At 40.5% G+C, this 16,857-nt stretch overlaps 3 protein-coding genes across 4 annotated transcripts; all 3 read left to right on the top strand.

Annotated features, from left to right (window-relative positions):
• Positions 1-1,228: 1,228 nt before the first annotated feature.
• Positions 1,229-6,572, top strand: LOC100838283 (NEDD8-activating enzyme E1 catalytic subunit). The gene is made up of 9 exons (XM_003566892.4): positions 1,229-1,420; positions 1,503-1,666; positions 2,616-2,818; positions 3,207-3,439; positions 3,510-3,572; positions 3,650-3,706; positions 4,391-4,512; positions 5,404-5,521; positions 6,076-6,572. The coding sequence occupies exons 1-9, from the start codon at positions 1,301-1,303 to the stop codon at positions 6,361-6,363; spliced, it is 1,368 nt and encodes a 455-aa protein (XP_003566940.1). The 5' UTR covers positions 1,229-1,300; the 3' UTR covers positions 6,364-6,572.
• Positions 6,573-7,653: 1,081 nt separating this feature from the next.
• LOC100845483 lies at positions 7,654-10,504 on the top strand. The gene is made up of 3 exons (XM_003566910.4): positions 7,654-7,900; positions 8,026-8,078; positions 10,074-10,504. Exons 1-3 carry the CDS (start codon positions 7,810-7,812, stop codon positions 10,191-10,193), a joined length of 264 nt encoding a protein of 87 aa, XP_003566958.1. The 5' UTR covers positions 7,654-7,809; the 3' UTR covers positions 10,194-10,504.
• A 627-nt stretch (positions 10,505-11,131) lies between these two features.
• LOC100840719 (hydroxyproline O-arabinosyltransferase 3) lies at positions 11,132-16,570 on the top strand. Of its 2 annotated transcripts, XR_002964156.1 has the most exons (9): positions 11,132-11,784; positions 12,621-12,688; positions 12,935-13,136; positions 13,305-13,402; positions 13,490-13,559; positions 13,674-13,745; positions 13,970-14,083; positions 14,990-15,139; positions 16,027-16,570. XR_002964156.1 is itself a non-coding variant. In XM_003566899.4 (8 exons), exons 1-8 carry the CDS (start codon positions 11,317-11,319, stop codon positions 16,090-16,092), a joined length of 1,158 nt encoding a protein of 385 aa, XP_003566947.1. In that variant the 5' UTR covers positions 11,138-11,316; the 3' UTR covers positions 16,093-16,570. The 2 variants fall into 2 exon arrangements, 1 of the variants encoding a protein (XP_003566947.1); XM_003566899.4 differs by lacking the exon at positions 14,990-15,139 and having other exon boundaries at positions 11,138-11,784.
• Positions 16,571-16,857: the final 287 nt, after the last annotated feature.

The raw sequence follows: 16,857 nt of genomic DNA, 5'->3' as shown, positions 1-16,857 counted from the left end.
GCTCCATAGAGACATGCACTTTCATAACAAGCATATTTATGGACCTACCAGTCGAGCTAATTCATGACCCCGTTTTTTGGTGATGTTGGAAGTGGTGGTATGATGGGCTGGCCTTGTGGTGGTCTAGTAACGATGGTGGAAGCGCTCCAAACAACAGTCTTTTGCCCAACTTTGACGATGATGCTCTTGGATGTTGTTATCATTTTGGTTGAGTCGGTGTGGGTCCCCACTCTCCCCAACCATTGGTGTCTCGTCCTCTTGTGGGACATCTTTTTTGTTGGATATGATGATGTACGTTTTTTGTTTCGATGTGCTATTTGGGACGTGCATATGGAGGAGTCCTCTTTTCAGGTTTTGATTTCTCTCTCTAGAATCGAGGACTGGTGGTTATAGAACCCCTTGATGAATGTTCTTTCATTTGTCAGCATCTTTGTTAGCTAGGTAGTGTGACCAAGAGCGGTGGTTTCCGTGTTCCTCGTAGACTGAGTCTTTTCTTTGCTTAATTAATAATCAAAGCTCATGTGGTCGCCAAACCCATAAGAAAATTTTGCGATATGGACTCATATACTCCATCTGCCCACGAGTAAGTGTATTTCTATGTTTTGTGCTAAGTCAAACATTTTTTAGATTTACCAATTTTGTTGAAAAGAGTAACAACACATAACATCAAATCGTTATATTATGAAACTAAATTTTAAAACGGATCCAATGGTGGTCTATTTAGTGTCACGAATGATGCTACATTTTCCAATAAAATTAGTCAAAATTTAATATTTTTGACTTAGGACAAAATCTGAAGTAATCTTATGCCGGTAAGGCCCTTCCTAAATTGCCAAAAGTTAGTGAATTCGAAATAATTTTTAGTGAAACTAGAATTAAATATCATTAAGTTAAAAAAAACTCATTAATGTCTATATTGTGGTTTCGCTCCGATTTCACTTTGTTCCGCTCATGTTTCACAACCAGAATGAAATGATATAATTTAAATTTCTTATGAATCCGTAATAAGACATAAAATTCACTAAAAATTCACTTTGATTTACTAAATTTGAGCAACATGGGTCGGGACACCGGGTCAAAAAAAACAAGGTCGGGCACTCGGGCCAAGCAAGAGAACCCGGTTCGCCAACATCATCCATCGGATGCTGTCCGATCGGGCGACGAATCACGCATCCTGACCGTCCACGCCAAGGTCCTGGGTTTTCCTCTCTACTAGTCCCCTTTCCCGGAGAACCCAACTCTGACCCCTTTGGCTCATACAGATTCCTCCCCAGTCCAAAGGCAAATTTCGCAGGCGGAGATGGCTTCCCCCGACGCAGAGGCGCCGCCGCCGACGGAGCCCGAGAGGTGGAGGGACCTGGACATCCTACTCTCCCGTCCCGGCAACCTCGTCCACGCCACCTTCCAGCCCAGCCCCGGGGTTAGCCACCGGCGCTCCTTCTCCTTGCGATTCCTCGCGCTTCCCACTTAGATTAGATGGCTTGTTGTCCCCGTGCGTGCAGCTGCGAGACGACATCGGGAGCTTCGTTGAGGTGCTGGTGGTGGGGGCGGGCGGGCTGGGGTGCGAGCTCCTCAAGGACCTCGCCCTCTCCGGGTTCAAGAACCTGCACGTCATCGACATGGACACCATCGACGTCTCCAACCTCAACCGGCAGTTCCTCTTCAGGTCCTTCTCCACACCCAGTATTATTATATCCCCGTGTGATTAGACGGATTACCTTCTTATGAGTCGCGGGAGGAAAAGAAAATAGGGTTTATGCATTGTAGTGGAGTCTATTCACATGCAAAACGCTAGGCTTGTGCTTGTTCAGTGTGTGGTAACATATTTCTCGCTTGCACGGAGAGTGCATAATGTATGCGTTGAAGAGATGATATAATAGAAGAACGACATCAGACTGCTTAGTCCTTTAAAATGCAATGGGGCTGGTTAGACTTGCAAAGTTTATAAACGTTTCCAAGTTTTGGGTTACCAAAAGTAGGAGCAACATAGAGGGGTTTTAGCTCAACAATTACCTTTTTCCTATGTGATGGCAACAATACATATGTATTCCCCTCAGGAAAATACTGTATAGGCACGGGATATTAGATAACTACAAGAAGGCTAATCCAAGTTTTCCGAACAATATGAATCAATTGGCAAAAAAAGGAAGTGATCATCATCTCCACTTCAAATTCTAAGCGAGGATAAATTTGGCCTAGTTATGCTCCATATGGCATTGCGGTGGACTATGAGAACCTTGTTTGGTCGAACCCCTTTTAGATATGTTGTGTTTGGTTGGCTACTCTTTTCTTATTCAAGTTGGAAACAAATATATTACACACAACCATGAACATGTAAGAATAAACATTGGAGGGCAATCATCGGATAGTACGATCTGTTTAACTTCAGTTTGATTACCAAAATCAGTAATAGGTTTTCGCAATTTCGTTTTGACAGTAGCTTTCGACATATAAGCACAGGACAAAACAACAACAGCATACCAAGCCGTACTCTTTGAGTATGGCCTAAGCCTCACTTTTTTACGGCAGCAACCATTTATCTGTTTAGATTTTGCATGTTTGTTTTTATGTTTTTCTATAACTTATCACCTCAATGAGCATTTCTTCTATTACAGGGTTCAAGATGTTGGGAAGCCCAAGGCTGAAGTAGCTGCAAAGAGGGTTATGGAGCGAGTTAGCGGAGTGAACATTGTGCCCCATTTTTGTAGGATTGAAGATAAAGAGCTAGAGTTCTATAATCAGTTTCAAATAATTGTCCTCGGTCTGGATTCAATTGAAGCTCGGAGCTATATCAATTCTGTGGCTTGTGGTTTCTTAGGTATATATTTCCATACAATTTTTATGTAGCTCTATTCAGTTACTTGGAATGAACACTGTACACTGTACACCGTCTTCATCTGTCTTCTTCTAGTACAATAATTTCAACTGCAAATTTGCAAGTGAACTGTTTGCCTGCACATTCATTGCAACATGGGAATCAAGAAAGTTTGACAAACATATGTGCTTAAAATGATATGATGTGATGTACATAAAATCAAGGCTATGTAATTCAATGCAGATAGTAATTACCCTTTTGTTTACCGTAATGCAGTTTGATTATTGTCTCCGCTTCTCAAAAGCAGAGGTTACGGCATTTTTTGTTACACATTCAAACTCACAATGTTCTTCAGTAGTTTGCTGATGCCAATATATCATTGGAATTGCAGAGTATGACTCAGATGACAAACCAATCCCAAAAACGGCTAAACCTATGGTAGATGGTGGGACGGAAGGTTTCAAAGGTCACGCTAGAGTCATTATGCCAGGGACAACACCTTGCTTTGAATGCAACATATGGCTTTTTCCTCCCCAGGTCAAGTTTCCCTTGTGTACCCTCGCCGAGACTCCGAGAACTGCAGCTCATTGCATTGAGTATGCTCATTTGATCAAATGGGATGAGGTATAATTCTTGTATCTGCAATTTGCTCTTTAATTTATTTATTTTCTAACAATTAAATTCACTCTTGCAGGTTCACACTGGAAAACCTTTTGATGCTGATAATGCTGAACATATGCAATGGATTTATTCAGAGGTTTGCTCTACTATATTGACATGTAGTTTATCTTAGCACCATCTTTTTCTGTGTCTAATCTCTGTCTACTAATACAGGCTTTACAAAGAGCAGAACTTTTTGGTATTTCCGGAGTTACGTATTCTTTGACTCAGGTCTGTTCTCATCTTTGTTTATTCTCCAGGCCTAGGATGTGACTTTAATCCTACCTTATGTATATTAGAGTTCTGTACTTTCCCTCCTTTGTGAAATGTGCTTATTTTTGCACCCATTAACAATGCATTCTATCTTCATACAAAATCTAACATTCTTGCCAGAATCATAATATTTCTTTATCTATTTGTTTTATTCTCTTTATTTAATATGTATTGGCATTTAATATATGAAACAAATCCAATGTTATTATGATTCATGCTCAAAGGGGGCAGCAATATGTTGTTAGGCAGGTGAAAGTCGGTGCTTTGGCCTTATTGTATCCACTTGCTAATAGGAATGGCAAATTAAAAACTATCACTGCTTAATGTGAATTACACAACTTAGGAAGTACTAACTTTTACGTCCTTCGGATATGAGGCATTTGAGAGCATTTCAGAATGAACCTTTTCAATATTTAGCAATCTATGGGGTCATCATAATATTGTTGCGCCAGTGATATAATCTGCCAGTTTTCTTATAGTTCTGTATTTGTTTAGGCCAACTAATTTGTCTTCTTGATTATTTGGATGAGTAAGTATGTTTTATTATTTCTTCTGTACTTCTGTTGTATAAATTGGAATCTGGACTTGTTAATTTAAGAGGATAGTGACACATATTCCTGCCCATGTTTGTATGAATTACAGGGTGTTGTTAAGAATATCATCCCAGCCATTGCTTCAACAAATGCAATTATTTCTGCCGCTTGTGCATTGGAAGCTTTGAAGCTTGTCTCTGGCTGCAGCAAAAGTGTGTTAAACTATCTCACGTGAGTTCCGTTGCTTCATGTCTTGTTTTTATTGAAATACTTGGTTTCCACAAAGAGTGAGAATGAAGGAGATATTCAAGGAATCATTTAGCAATGTTTATATTCTTACCTTTTAACCAAATCTGTTGCAATCTGAATGCGAAATGTATATATTGCTGTTGATTCACATGTATTAGTGGTAGTGGTTCACTTCACTCTACTGAGTGTATCCCTGTGTATGAACTGGCTAAAACCACCATATATAACTCAAAGGTGCCCAACAATCGACAAGAAATGTATAATCTTCTAAATTATTCATATCCACTCACAGTGGACAATAATCTGCATGCTAAGTTGCTGAGTACTTGAGAGAAAATCAAACTTGTTGAGAGAAGTTTCTAGAAAGGCAAAAAAACTTAACTCAAAATGATGTGCCATCTGATAGTCATTACTCTTAATGATTTGATTCTACATATGCTTAGCAGTAAGGTTATTTGGCACTACGGTGAATTATTGATCTCTTTTGCTAAATGCTACCACTCCCTCTGGAATTACTTGTCGAAATATTACATGTATCTAGACGCTTTTTACACATAGATACATCCGTATTTGGACAAATTTGAGACAAGTAATACCGATCGGAGGGAATAATATAAATTGGGTGATTGAAATGATGTGCCAGTGTGTCACCATAGTTGATTGAAATGATTTGGTAAAAATTGGTTGTTGTCATGATGTGCCAGTGTGTCACCATATTCTCTCGAAATATTTTCATTATTGCCCACGGGGTGCTACATGCCTACATCTGTTAACTTTTTCAACAGTCATATCTGAAGCAAATGCATTACTTGACCAGTCACAACTCACAAAAACATATGAAGAGTCTTAATGATTATTTTTGTCATCATGCAGGTACAATGGTCTTGTAGGAACTCATATTAAAGTAACGGAGTTTGTTAGAGACACGGACTGCCTTGTATGTGGACCTGGTACCCTCATTGAGCTGGACACATCATCTACTCTGTCAGAGGTCAGTAACACACTCAAAACTTAAAAAGTTGCATGCCCATGTCAAGGGAGATATGATTGGATGAACAAAGTTTCTGTCATACTCACCTAGTTACCTTACTCACACTCGTTCATATATTAGAGGTAGATGGACTTCTAAATATGTATCAACGAACTACAGATGTGCTCAAATTATGAAATGGGTTAAGATGCTAGCTGTTTTAATTCAAGCATGTGTGAAGAAAAGTTCTACTATCTCACATGTAGCAGATGAATACAATCATCATGTAAAAATCACATAATTGGGTCTTCAAAGGAAAAACTTCTGCTAGGCTTGCAAAGTTTGAAACCTGTACCATGTTTTTCAGCAAAATGACTTTTCTAAGTAGCAGATTATTCTCTTTCTGAAGGAACAGATAGCTGAAAAGAAACACACTTTCTTATACTGACACAAAGATTAAAGGCAGATTAGTACCTAGATTTATGTCAACTGATTAGTGGATGTACTATTTGTTGTGCATACATACATACCTGCCTGCCTGCAGATTTCTGAATCTATTTTCCACTCATGGACAGTTCATCAAGATGCTTGAGAAACACCCCAAACTGCTGATGTCAAAAGCTAGTGTGACGCACGAAGGCAACAACCTGTACATGCAGTCGCCGGAAGTGCTCGAGCAGATGACGCGGCAAAACCTGAGCATCCCCATGTTTGAGCTCCTTAAAGGAGCCTCGTTTGTAACCGTTCATGTTTCAGGTATGGCGGAGAGCAATGGGAATAAAGTGTCATCTCTGAGGAAGCTGCGCGTCCTTTTCAAAGGCGTCGAGGAAGCTTCGAAAATGGATACAACTGAGAGCTCGTGATATCATCGTTGCTGCTGCCTATGCCTTCCTAGAAAGATAATATTAACCTTCCATGTTCTTGATTAGTGTATTTTGAAGCAAGATGTAACCGGGGGAGCTCAAATTTACACTTGTACACAATCTTTTCGGGAATTTATTTGGCAAAACTGAGTCATCTGTAGTTTAATGGCTTGTATCTCCTGGCCGGCTAAGTCATGCTTATTGTTTTTTGTTTTTTTGGCGAAGAGGATACAAGCTTGTGGTTTAATGACGGTCCGATGAGCTCAGCGAGCATCAGTTTGACGCAGGACGGAGCCACTAGCTTACGTACAAATGTGTCCAAATGCATTGCTCCAAGACGAACAGCCAAGTTTAAAAAACAACGGATTTCTTTACGTATTGACATGATTTTTTTCTGCGCGTATAAATGTTTGTGAAAAAGAACATATTGGGTTGGACACTGCCCACAAAGGCCACCCAAGCCTTACGAAGAAGATAACATAATACTAACTCATTCCATATAAAATAAGACGTGCATGTATTTCGCGGTCGAACTTTGACCAACGATTAAGACTAATAATATGTAAATTATGTGTTATAAATTTTATATATTGGAAACTTTTTTGAAACAAATCCAAATCATTAGTTTAATTATCGATCAATGTAATTTGAAATGAGTGCGTGTTATTTTTTTTGAAAAAGAGGAATACTTCTCAGAACTAAACTGTAGGCTAGATTTTATGATTTCCACTAGACCACCGCCTCTCATAACTGAGGACCTGTTTGTTTGGACTTCTGCTTCAGCTTTCGGTGCTTCTAGCAATCTCAAAAGCACTTCTTCCGTTTACACATGAAGTCGAGAAGCACCTTCGGATGTGTTTTTGGTGCTTCTAACTTCTCCGTTTCATGTGTAAACAGGAGAAGTGCTTTTGAGATTGTTAAAAGCACTAAAAGCTGAAGCAAAAGCCCAAACAAACAGGCCTCAATTGACTGGACGGCTCCGAGAGAATCGGCGGAGATTGGGAACGTGGTTTTCTCATGCTGCTAGAGATTTTTTTTAGAAAAAACTTCAGGCAGCTAGAGTTTTAAAAAAACTTCCGTACTTCTCGTAAGTTCCTGTTTTTCCTTTGAATACACAGACCACTTTTTTTTAGCACATGGGAATACCTTTTTTTTTAGCGAAGTATGCTATGCTCAGTGGGGACTGGGCCTATGGAGCCCGTGCTCCGAATCAAACTTTGAATTACGCAAAAGAAAAGGCCTTTGGAACAAAACAAAATTTGGGCCTTTAAGGCTTTAGCTACTGGGCTTCTTTTCTTCCCCAACCAATGCAAAACCCTAGGAAGGCAGCCGCCGCGTATCCCCGACCGCCATAGCTGAAGCTCCGTGTTTGAGCCAAAAATCCGGAAATCCTCGTAGCACCACAACCCACGGGGCGGCGGCTGCTCGATCCTAGAGGGCGAGAAGATGACGCAGAAGCAGACCATGTTCAAGGGGCAGACCAAGAAGAAGTCCATCCCTCCCAGCCGCCACGGCAAGGCGCCCCACATCCGCAAAGGTCCGTGCACCCTACAAGGCCGACCAGTTGGTCGATCCACGCATCCTAGCTTGTTGTTCTTCCGTGATGCTATCTTATGGTTGGTTGCTTGTTTGTTTGATTGGTTGGTTGGCGGATTCTTGTAGGGAAGAGGGCCGTGAAGCCGACCAAGTGCACCAAGGACATGGACGCCGACAAGGTATGAGTGTGGCCAGTAAATCTGTTCCCTGTCAATGAGGATTCACATCATGCATCTTCTTCCATTAAAGAAACAATATTGGATTATTGGTTGTGTTGCCTGTTGTAGGTTTGGGTTTTTCAAGTGTAATTGGGTGCTGAGGCAGGGATATAATCGGTTGCTAAGGGTTGGTAGTGCTAATTGGTACCATCGATGTAAAACACGCTGGTTCCTGTTTAGGGCCTCCCGATACATATAGGGTCCTCTGGGGCAAAACAATCTTGGGGTCCCCACCAAAACCCAAAATACTCATACGGAGTATTACTTTGTTGGCATTGCAATAGCAAAATAATCATTCAGTCCAAACTCCAAAGAAACAACACTCCTGCCAATGATCTCTTAGCTTAAAAAAGGACATCTACGGAAAGTACTTATTTCTAACACAACACTTGCTCCAGTAGCAGATCACTTCAAGGGAAAACATTTACCTTTGTCCTGCATGGACTCATGGCAAATAAGCTTATCATAACTGCTTTTCTCTTGAGGAAGCAGTAGTTCTAAAAAGTGTGTCAATTACTTCATTTTTTGGTTTCTACTAGCACATCTGTCCTTTTCTCTTTCACTTATCAGTCATCACTACTGAATAATAATACTCCCGCCGTCCCATATTAACTTATTAAGTGACTCAAATTTACCCAAATATGAATGTATCTCTGCCTAAAAAACGTCTAGATACATGTAATAGAAAGTCACTTAATATGGGACGGAGGGAGTAATACATAAGACATCTCACACCAAAATTGCAGAACTGTACTTATATGGTAAGGCAAGGAACGAAAGCACCTGGACATGATGAATTGGAATGTCAATAGTTTGATCAGAAGCAACAACAGGAAGAATCCATGAAATTTTCAGCCAAATAATCTGTGAATCAATAATATTCTTGAAATATAGAAGACACATAACCTTGAAAAGTTTAGTGCTGATCTTAAAGCCTAAAACATAGAAAATGAAGGCGGCAAAAAGAATTTCTAATTGCTATCTCACCATAGATTGACTGAACTCCCCCCGTTATCTTGAGTCTTCAGACATTCTATATGATCTAATGAATAATTGAATACCTCTAGAACCACACAAAACAAAAAGTCAAGAAGTTGTTGCACCTAGTGTGGAATCCGAGAACTCGGTCTAGTTGCATTATCGATATTTCTTCTGATCTACCTAGTTCTGATTTAATCCAGGATTTTGTACCACATGACATCATAGCTACAATGATTACAATAGTATTCTGGCTTGGTAACAATGTTCAGTAAAGTGGCATCTTTGTAGCTGAAATTGTATGGCTATCAGTGAAGTATGTCATGAGATATGTTTTGCTGTGTCCTATAGCCTACTTTTTGCAATTGTACTTGTACTTGCAGTTAAAATATATACCTATACTTGGCATGATTATGTATACATTTATTTGGTATTCTAAGCCCATGTAGATCATTGTAATACTGGTAGCAAGTTCCACGTCATGATGTCAATTTAACAGATTAGATGTGCAAAGTCCTCATCATTGTTGCTGTGTCTATTATTCTCCCTCCGTCTCATATTAAATGACCCAAATTTGTCTAAATATGGACGTATCTATATACTAAAATATGTCTAGATACATGTAATATTGTGGCACTTAATATGGGACTGAGGGAGTATATTAATCATATTTAGAACATGGCTTAGGTCTTGCTGTTGTTTTGTACATTTAGGAATTAGGCAATTAGGATACAGTTGGTTCTGTCTATTGTTTTTTCTTGTAGTTTTTTTCCCAGCATTTTCCCTTCTTGTTTTTTAGCATTTGTTGTAGTTCATGTATCATTTTCCCTTGTAGTTTTTGTAGAATTATCATTGTAGTCAAATGGACCAATACTGTGACCCAGTAGCTTCCTGACTTGTCTAGTCTGCTGATAATTTTGTAATTGGTTTGTCCATATTTTCTTTTTACTAACAGCAAGGCGCTTTCCATATTTCCAGGAACTCACAAAGTTCATCAACCACGCCAATGAAATAAAAGCTGCAAATATTGCTAGCAAACAAGGCGGTGACCTCAGCATAGTGAAGCAGGACGCCGATACTTCCAATTCAAAGCAGTAGGCTGGAAGCACTTGCGTGTGCGAGACAAGACAAGTGTGTGAAACGATCCATACATGATATGTTGTGCTGCCGAAATTAGATCCAAATTGATGGGTAGAAGAGTATGCTTATAGCTAAATCATGGTGTAATCTGTAGCCAGTTTTGTGGGTGTGGAATCCAAGTTTTGTCCTGTGAATCTCTTTTCTGGTAATCTCTTTTCTGGTATGCGGAAGTTTTTGTGGCTATTGAACGATCCACTTGTAATATATCGTTATCTTAACAAAGTTCTTTCAGACGATTAACAAGATTGCCGTGGCCGCGTAAACCTGAATATTGGAAAAGTAATGTTTTGACTTTTGAGCTCTGGAGGCACATAAAATGCGTCCTGCTGTCACTGCGTAACAACATCCAAGGTGCACCTTTGAATTGAGTTAGCCCACAATTACCTTGATCGGTGGTCCAAGTATGTTCTGGTTGGAGTATGATTTTATACTTCGAACCAAAACTGGAAAAATATAAATGATGAAAAATACGTGATCAAATCTTCTGTTTTCAACAAGACCAGTGATCAAATCTTAACAGTCGTATATGGAAGAAAACTCACTAATATTTCTAAACGTCTTCCCAATCTTCTGATTAACGACACAAACAGCGGGCCCAAGTCGAGCCGCATTCCTTTGGCTGCGGAACTATCGAAGGTACGACTGGGCCCCAACTCCAGCTCGGGTCAACCACGCACACAGCTGACAAAGTGCCTTAAAATGACGTATACCTCACGGCCCCTGTCCTCACCCACACACCCTTCCCCCACTCTCGCCGACCTCCGGGCCCCGCAGGATTTACTGTAGCCGCCTTGGGCGCCCACACCAAGTACACCCGCCTCTCACTCTCTTTGTTTGCAAGCGCCGAAATGCGTATCCAGGGCATTAACAACCTGTTATTTTACCTTAATGCCATTTGCTCTTTCTTTCTACTACTAATTGGTTATTCCAACGATGGCTACCTCGCTTCCCTCCGAAGTCCCGAGCACTCCCTTTTTCCCATTCTACCTCTTTCTCGGTTTCTCCTCGATCCCAAAACCCCCCCGGGCCGGATTCCAAACCCGTCGAGGAGGGGGAAGGAAGGAGGGAATTCTAGAGCGGGATGAACGCGGCGGCGAGGAAGGCCGCGGGCGGAGGGGCCCGCGGGAGCGCGGCGGCGGCGCTTTTGCTGGTGGCGGCGGGGGTGGTCGCGTTCCTGATCTCGTACGGCTTCCTCGCCATGGTGCTCCGCGGCGGAGTCGGCGGCGGTGGTGGAGGAGGAGGAGGAGGAGGAGTCGCGGGGGTTGCGGCGGGGAGGGACCCGGTGGTGCCGATGCCGGAGTGGATGAGGGTCGCGGGCAGCGCGAGGGGAAGGAGGCGGCCGTTCCACGTCGCGCTCACGGCCACGGACGCCGCGTACAGCAGGTGGCAGTGCCGGGTCATGTACTACTGGTACAAGCGGATGCAGGCGCGGCCGGAGGGCGCCGACATGGGCGGCTTCACCCGCGTGCTGCACTCGGGGAAGCCCGACGGACTCATGGACGAGATCCCCACCTTCGTCGTCGACCCGCTCCCCGCCGGCAAGGACCACGTACGTACGCCACGAGAAACACAATTTTTGTCTGCCTCTCGTTTCGGTTTGTTTGTTAGTTAGTATGTTTGTTTTGGGACGTGGGGCACCGTGGGGCTACGCGTGCAGAAGAACTGTGCGTTCGGGAATTTAAGACGAGAAAAAAAAAACTTGGTGCTTCGGTTCGGTTCCAACTTACAGTGTCAGAATCAAATGGATATTTCTTTATTTTTGTTTCCGGCAGGTCGATGGCCTCTTTGATTCTCACGATTTTCAAAACACAAAACTAGTAAAAATGCAGTATCAAAGTGTCAAGCCATCTTGAATAGTATAGGAGTCAAATGATGTTTGACCGTGCACTGTAAAAACGTAGAATTCTTTTCAAGAGTTTGGAGTGGATGAAATTTTCGTATGAAATCTAGTGCAAATGAATTGCAAGAAAAAGTTCTATGGTTTGCAATCCTATGAATCAGATGCAAGTAGGAAAATTTTCAAAAATTAAAATCCTCCAAAAATCCTTTGGATATCTTTTGAAACAAAGAGTCCCTGACATAGGGGAATTGCTCCTGCTCATGATTCTTTGTCTGGGAAAAAACCCAACTAATTTTGAGAAGAAACTTGCATGTGGGGTAAAGAATCATGGCTAATTTACAGTACCAGTAAGGCAGCATGCACTCAACACCTTGTGCTGTAACAACACACTAGTGTGATCTTTTCAAGTCTTGCTTTCTTGCCTTCTCATGAAGGGCAGGCTATTTGTACAGTCACTTTGAACTCCATTCTGTTAATGTTAGCCCGATTACTGCGGAAAACACCATCAGTTTCGCTCCTTAGGTTTGATTCTTATCTACCTGCAGGGCTATGTCGTCCTAAACAGGCCATGGGCATTTGTACAATGGCTGCAGAAAGCAAAGATTGAAGAAGAGTGAGTTCAGATTGGTGTGCCTTTTCGGTTTTTGTTACTTTCTGTATGGTTTAAGTTCTAATCTGCTGAACCGGACTGCATGCTTTGGCATCCAGACATCCATGATGCAATAATAACTGAATTTTTGTATGTTTGTGTTATTGTTTAAATTTAAGATGGGAAAATAATAGTTTGCACATTCAGGCTTAAATAGCAGAGGTTCTTTTCTCTGTGTCTATAACTGTTCTGTTCTGCTTAATGTCACAGGTACATACTGATGGCAGAACCAGATCATATATTTGTGAAACCTTTACAAAATTTGGCTTTTGACAATGATCCAGCAGCATTCCCATTCTTTTATATTACACCATCGGAGCATGAAAAAATTATCAGGAAATACTATCCTGAAGAAAGAGGTCCTGTCACTAACGTTGACCCTATTGGAAATTCTCCTGTAATCATTAAGAAGGTAATTCCTTGTTGCTGATTTAACATTCTTTAGCTGGAGGTGTCATGGATGAGGTGAACTTCCATTCTATGAGTTCAATGTCACATGACCTGCGTTGCAGTTACTGTTTACTCTTTTGGATAAGTTATTCTATCAGATCTAACTCATTCTCTCGTGCGGAAACTTTAGACGCTGCTTGACAAGATTGCTCCCACATGGATGAATGTATCAATACAAATGAAAGAGGATCAGGAGACCGATAAAGCTTTTGGATGGGTTTTGGAAATGTGAGAGTTATAATTTCTCGTATGTAATTTTGATGAATGCATTTGCTCACCATTCCAGCATTTTTGTTGCTTTTCTTTGGCTTCTAGGTATGCATATGCTGTTGCCAGTGCATTGCATGGGGTTCAACATATCCTTCGTAAAGATTTCATGATCCAGGTGCTCACCTTGTTCTGTTCTCTTGCCGGCTATTTGCTTGCGCACTAAAAACTATATGTTTGAGTGACATGATTAGAGTTATTATTGATGACCTCCCCTCTCCCCAAAATGCAGCCACCATTTGATACGAAGCTCAGCAATACATTTATTATCCACTTCACCTATGGATGTGACTACACACTCAAGGTATCCATATCCCAAATTTGTGATTTTATTTTTGTAGATCTCGTATACATATGAAATGGATATGTTCGACGGTAGAAAAATTAAGGCCCCACTATTTTTCTTCTTTTGTTTTGAGGAATCATTTTTCTTTATTATGATACTAACAGAAGGCTATTCCTTCAAACTTCCAGTCATACCACACTACCACTTAATGTATTTGACAATATCCTGGCAAATAATTTCAGGGTGTACTGACCTATGGAAAAATTGGTGAGTGGAGATTTGACAAACGAACATACCAAGATAGGCCACCACCAAGAAATCTTACATTGCCTCCTCCGGGAGTGCCAGAAAGTGTGGTACGTTTCTAGCAAATAATTTTGAAAAGCACACAGCAAGTTTATTATGACACCTCTAATTTTATGATATTTAACATATGAGGTGCTGTTCAGTTCTTCAACATTTGCAAAATATGTTTTCAGTGCAGTTTCATATTATTGCATTCATCTTTTGTTTAATTTGAAATAATTCAGATAACAGTTTAACTCAGCGAACAAGTTATTTGTTGGTACTGTTTTATCTTTTATGATATGATGATCAGCCTTTTATAAGTTCACAATGGTGTCAGAGCTGTATAAGATTGGAATTTGGAACTTTTAAAGTGAGCATTGAAGCTGGTACAATTTTATTGATTGGCACGAATATGATCTAGCCATGCATCAGCTGTGCTTGGACTCAGAAATTGGAATGCATTGTCCTATTTTCTATTTAAGTGCCTCTTTAAACAACAGCAATCCATATTACTCCGTATTAGGTTGTGTCAATGTTGCTATCATGGTGATCTAGCCATACATCAGTTGTGCTTGGGCACATAAAGTGGAATGTGTTGTTCTATTTTCTATTTAAGTGCATCTTTAAACAACAGCCGTCCATATTATAGGTTCTAACACTTTGAATGAAATTTCACAACATCACTGTTATCTTGCGGACTAACAAGACGTTTGGTCGTTGCATCAAAGCGTCCCAGTGCTTCCCTTCATTCCCAACATTATCATGCTCTAATCATTATCAGCTTTTGTTGAGGAAACTCTAACATATTACATGGGAATGCACGCCAAGCATGCTTTACTGTTGGGGCCTTCCCAACAGTTTCCAGTTAAATAAAAAGAGTAAATATCAGAAAAAATGGGTTTAAGTTTCAGAAAGCCACAACCTTGGGATTTTGTTTTCCATTTAGCCACAATTATTAGGTTTATTACTTGCAGGGAACCCAAATCGTGGGAGGGGCTTTTGACAAGAAAATTTGACTAGTGGAGCCAATTTTCTGATGCTGCATGGCACGAAGACTGGAGACGTTGTCCGCCCACCCAAACCGCCCATTAGAGTCAAAGTTCAATGAAATTATAGCAATTTCGGTGGGTAGCGATATGTTTTTTATCTCGAAATAGCAACTGTGTCATTGCAAACCCTTGGTTACACTTACCTGAATAATGAGATAAGCATCTAATGTTAAATTGTCAAGAGACTGGTCATGCCAGAAGAATATTATAAATATCCTTGCTGTAGAAAAAAAAAGCGGGAAAGTATTTGCACCTACTAGAGTAAACTAAGTTCAAGGCTTGCACATGTTAATTTGGACAAGCAAAAGCAGAAATGGCAAACTTGGTATCCAATAAAAGAGAACTTGAAAGTAGCTCCTCCAAATCTTGGTTTGGCCCATTCATACTGAATTTTGTTTCTCAATGAAAATTTAATACAAGCATATCATAAACTTGTATTTATTCAATAGATTTATCTCTGCCTACAAAAATAATGCTGCCGCAGCAGCTTCGATTTTTAAAACCACTTTTTTCCAAATTGGATGAATAAATGGGGGTGTTAAGGGAGGGTGCAGTAGTATTACTAGACCAAAGCTATCAAGCATCATCGTTTTCAAAGAGGCTTATGGAATATAGATTTCTATTTTTTCTTACAGAAATAGGCTTTCTTAGAAAACTAGACCTCCAGAAAGAGAGAGAACCATCCATTGCATGCAGTCTTTGTTCGTTATTTTATAAATTGTAGAGAGGCACGGGTCTTCATTCCCATCCAGTAGTCAATAAGGGATCTTCAAATCAGATTTGAGTCAGCATTGTTGGATTTAGAAATGCTGATTCCTAATAACCATCAGCTATGTTGAATTAATAGGGATTGCTATTTTGGTAACCAGTTTGACAATTATCCTTTTATGTATAAAGGCTGCATATCCTTCGAATGACTTCATGGTTTGAACTTTTCATTGCCTAACCTATTCTTAATGCAGGTCACACTGGTGAAAATGGTAAATGAAGCTAGCGCGAACCTTCCTAGGTGGGACGAGGGATTATAAGCTTTGGCGATATCAAACACCGACGAGGTCTGTTCTCATAGGCTGCCCTTATTGGGTTATACATTACACACAAATGACAGAAGTAGACAGTTTATTCTTCCTTCTTAGGCCGCTAGGAAAAACAGAAGTTCCCCAATTCCTATAGGAGTAACTGCTTCCAGTGAAATTTTTAAGATTCAAACAGAGCCTTACAGAAAGATAGAAGATAGCAGCCCAAAATTCCCCACTGAAAGTTTTCTTGTAATTTTCCCTGACTGCTGATACTGAAATGTAGTTTTATGCAAGTGCAATTGTGCTTGCACCTCTTTGGCAATTCTAAGTACTTCCTCAGTCCGGGATTAAGCGTCACAACTTTGTGTATCTAGACGCGTTTTAGTGTAGAGATACATGTATATCTAGACAAAGTTGTGACACTTAATAACAGAAGGAGGAAATATATAATTTCTCCATTTTTTAAAGTAAATTATTTATTCGACTATTCTTGTCGTGTACTCCCATTTCACTGATATAAACAGTTCCATCTAGGAACAGAATATTCCTTCAGATCAACAAAATCAGATTGTGTTGTACGTAAAGATGCACATGGTTGTCTGCCCCGACATAATACCTTTTCGGTCGATGAGCATCTTCATACGAATTGAGGGTTATATGTCCCTGCGTAGCATGGGCTATGTTGCGTGGATGACTATCGCATGAGTTTCGTATCATACTCCCTGGGTTATCCACGTCACTTACGTTCTTGTGATTTTGGCTCTTCTCATAATT

This window comes from Brachypodium distachyon, chromosome 2, assembly GCF_000005505.3.
Source record: "Brachypodium distachyon strain Bd21 chromosome 2, Brachypodium_distachyon_v3.0, whole genome shotgun sequence".
Taxonomy (NCBI): Eukaryota; Viridiplantae; Streptophyta; class Magnoliopsida; order Poales; family Poaceae; genus Brachypodium; species Brachypodium distachyon.
This window is presented reverse-complemented; position numbering and strand designations above follow the sequence as displayed.